The 3,185-nt window shown below is 41.2% G+C and overlaps 1 protein-coding gene across 1 annotated transcript; it reads right to left on the bottom strand.

The window, feature by feature from the left end:
* Positions 1 to 590: 590 nt before the first annotated feature.
* Positions 591 to 2,600, bottom strand: LOC116616796 (forkhead box protein F1). Its single transcript, XM_032378839.2, has one exon. The coding sequence runs from the start codon at positions 2,474 to 2,476 to the stop codon at positions 1,448 to 1,450; it is 1,029 nt and encodes a 342-aa protein (XP_032234730.2). The 5' UTR covers positions 2,477 to 2,600; the 3' UTR covers positions 591 to 1,447.
* Positions 2,601 to 3,185: the final 585 nt, after the last annotated feature.

Genomic DNA, 3,185 nt, shown 5'->3' with positions numbered 1-3,185 from the left:
AAGTTGTAAATAAATATCTTAGGAATCCCGAAACTAGCTAGAGGTTATACCATCAATTGGTACCGTATGAAGAGAAAGGCAAGCAGACACATCTTTTTGATAATTTTTAAACCTCGTAACGTTGAAAAAAAAAACCGATATAGATAATCCTTATGCGCTCTTTGAGCTAATGACTGTAGTCCTATAATTATAGGGTGCGCGATGAGCTTGTTTAAGGTACCCAACTCATGACAAAAATCAAATGATAACAGCTGTGCGGGAAACTCCAAGCCATCTGCACAAAAAGTCCGCGCACACAGGCAAGCACTGTATCATAGGAAAACCCAACGGAAACGAACTCAATCACTTGTGATTACTTCCGTTCTAATCCGGACATTGACGTTTCTAGCTATTTCGCTTCTTAATTGACTAGGTAACTTTTAGATACTATTTACACGATTATATTGTCATTTTGCTTTAATTCCTTCTGCGTCGTTTTGCCATTTTATTTTTTTTTACCCTTTAAGGAATTCGGCAAGTCAAGAAGTCCTTAAAGAACAGGTTCTGCTTTGTGTTGACAGAGGAAAAGGAAACATTAACCACTTCCTCTATTTTCCGTTTTTCGAGTCAGTTTTGTCAATATTAGCTTAGGCTTTCACTTTCTTGAAACACAACGTAATATTTCCAGTCGGTATGTTGACCTAGCAGACTAACCGGGTATGAAATGTAATTTACAAAAGCGTATTTACAACAACTACCAGAACAAATAACCCGTACAATGACATTTCAAAGTCGAACAAAACATCTTTTTTCTAATTCTTTTAAATAATTTTTTTTAACCATTTTGAGAGATTTACTGATTCAAGACAGAATGATCCACTTCAAAAGACGCCGGCGAGCTTGGAGGCCGGTGTTAACGTTTGTTTGAATTTGTGCTTGGGTGACATTAAAACACTGAAGTTTAAAATTTATCTTAAGTCAATGAGTTGACAAAAACTTTGTTCTGAATGCAAAGTTTGAAGTCCGAATGAATAAATAGACTTATTCGATTCTCTGCCTAATTTGACTTAACAAATAATGAAAAACGTCGAAAAGCATTGTTTTGTTAAACCCGTGATTCAATTTTTACCCATCTTTAGACCAACTCACAAAAAGGTTTTAAACCCCTTAAGTTAAAGGTGTCTTCCTTTGTTAAACAATGCAACTTACAAGCTAATAAGTCTATGAAAAAGACAGAGCTAGAGTTCAAAGGCTTCAAACCAGTGCTTTAAGAGATTACAGAGAAACGATCTTCCCTCTTTTCGCACTCTACCTGTCCATGGATATAATGTATCTCTTCTGAAAAGACATTTAAACTAGTTAAAATAAGCGTGTAATGCTTTTGTATTATGTACAAATATGATAATAAAGCATTTCTCTTGCTGTCTTATAATTCAATTTTGTGTGTGAATTCCTGATAAGTTCGTGATTATCGATGGCAGCTACATGAATGCTGGTGCACCGGGTGAAAGGATGAGTTATGGTGACCACCTAGTCCCGGGTACGTTGTTCTCCCAGCCTCGCCAAGACCCCGGTACGAGAGCATGGAAGGATACGAGTACGGGTAAGGGAGCATGCCTGCTCTGTCGTTATAAGCAGATAAAAGTCCAGGTCTTGCTCTAAGTCTATGCGCAAGCGCTCTCTCTGTTGACCCGTACGGTGGTAAGGGTAGACCGGATTCTACGGGCTCTTGGCTTGCGCGCAAGGGTGCATAGGCGTACGGCGAATAACCAAGGCCATATGAGTGATAATAAAGGGGGGCATCGCGGAACATCAGCGAATGACTACACTTAGGACGCCTGGGCTTGCGCCTGCGACGGAAATTCCCCTTGGAGAATTCGGGCAGATCTTTTGGATGTATCATCCAGTAGTGGCCCTTGCCATTTTCCGCGCGACTTGCCTTCACGAAGCAGTCGTTGCTTGATAGATTGTGTCGCACGCTGTTACGCCAGCCAGGACCTTTCTCTTTGTCGAAGTGCGGGTAATTTTTGGCAATAAAGCTATAGATAGAGCTGAGAGTCATGCGTTTAGTTGGGACACTTAAAATGGACTGCGCAATAACTGCCACAAATGTCTCTGCGTTTTTATCGTCATCCTTTGCGGCCTCATCTTCCTCTTTGTGATCCTCCGCCTGCTTCATATCATCATCTTCAGTTACTCGACTGTCTTCTTCAGAACTTTCGACTTTTTTAAGAACCACGATTCCATTTTCCTCCTCACTTCTTTCCAGTTCCTCTATTTTGATACGGGTCTCTTCACGGGCCGTACTCACGGGGCTATCGCAATTTCTCTTTAGCGGAGGCGACAATCCTTCAGCGGGTCTATGTAGAAGTCGAACGTCATCATAACATGAGTCTGGATAACCAAATTTCTGCGTTCTTGCAGGTAGCTGGAAATACTGGCTCATTATAAGTGCCCGTTCAGTGACCTTATCGATTGCTGCAGTGGTGCGGTGCATGCGTCGAACTCTGGTCGGCGTTTTAGTTCGATGGTTTGTGTTGCGATCTTACAGCTGTGACGGCTTGGTTTATCTGAGTACTAGTAAGAACTATCAGTAGCTATTTGAGTTCTTCCTAGGGGGCAGCGCGCTTCCGTTGGACAGGTGACGAAGCGGATCATGACGTGTTCGTGTCAAACGTTTCTATGAAACTGCTTATAAACAATCCCTTTCACTCAACAACAGGACTGGCGACTTATTAGACAATGCGCGAGCAACACACGCACCCTGACGTACACAGATTGCAGGCAACCTCTCAAGCTTGAAGTTTGATAATTTATATTTTTTGCAGATATTACGAGGCGTGATCACTGGGCAACTTAACGACCATATCTTACAATTTTTAACAATTTTTAATCGCACACATACGAAACAATGTGAGAATATTTCGGTCTAGCAAGTAGGCCCGGGTTTTAAGTGCAATACTCGGTTCTTTTGATACTTTTATGCTAGTACGGAAGGTAGTTGAGAAGCTAGTGTAAACATGGATAATCACGAGCTAATTTAAACAAAACAAACTACAACTGCAAAGAGGCCTATCAATTAGTGCAGGCAACGATTATATCCATCTCCCATCTCACACGACAGGTGTAACGCTACAAAGATTAGACGGAGTGTTTAACTTAGCTGAGTTTATGACTCCACAAAACCTATACCCACTAGTTAATTA

This window comes from Nematostella vectensis, chromosome 1 (assembly GCF_932526225.1).
Source record: "Nematostella vectensis chromosome 1, jaNemVect1.1, whole genome shotgun sequence".
NCBI classification, from domain to species: Eukaryota; Metazoa; Cnidaria; class Anthozoa; order Actiniaria; family Edwardsiidae; genus Nematostella; species Nematostella vectensis.
This window is presented reverse-complemented; position numbering and strand designations above follow the sequence as displayed.

Bases quoted from the DNA above. Each gene is read 5' to 3' on its own strand.
- LOC116616796 (XM_032378839.2), bottom strand. From the start codon at position 2,476: ATGCACCGCACCACTGCAGCAATCGATAAGGTCACTGAACGGGCACTT.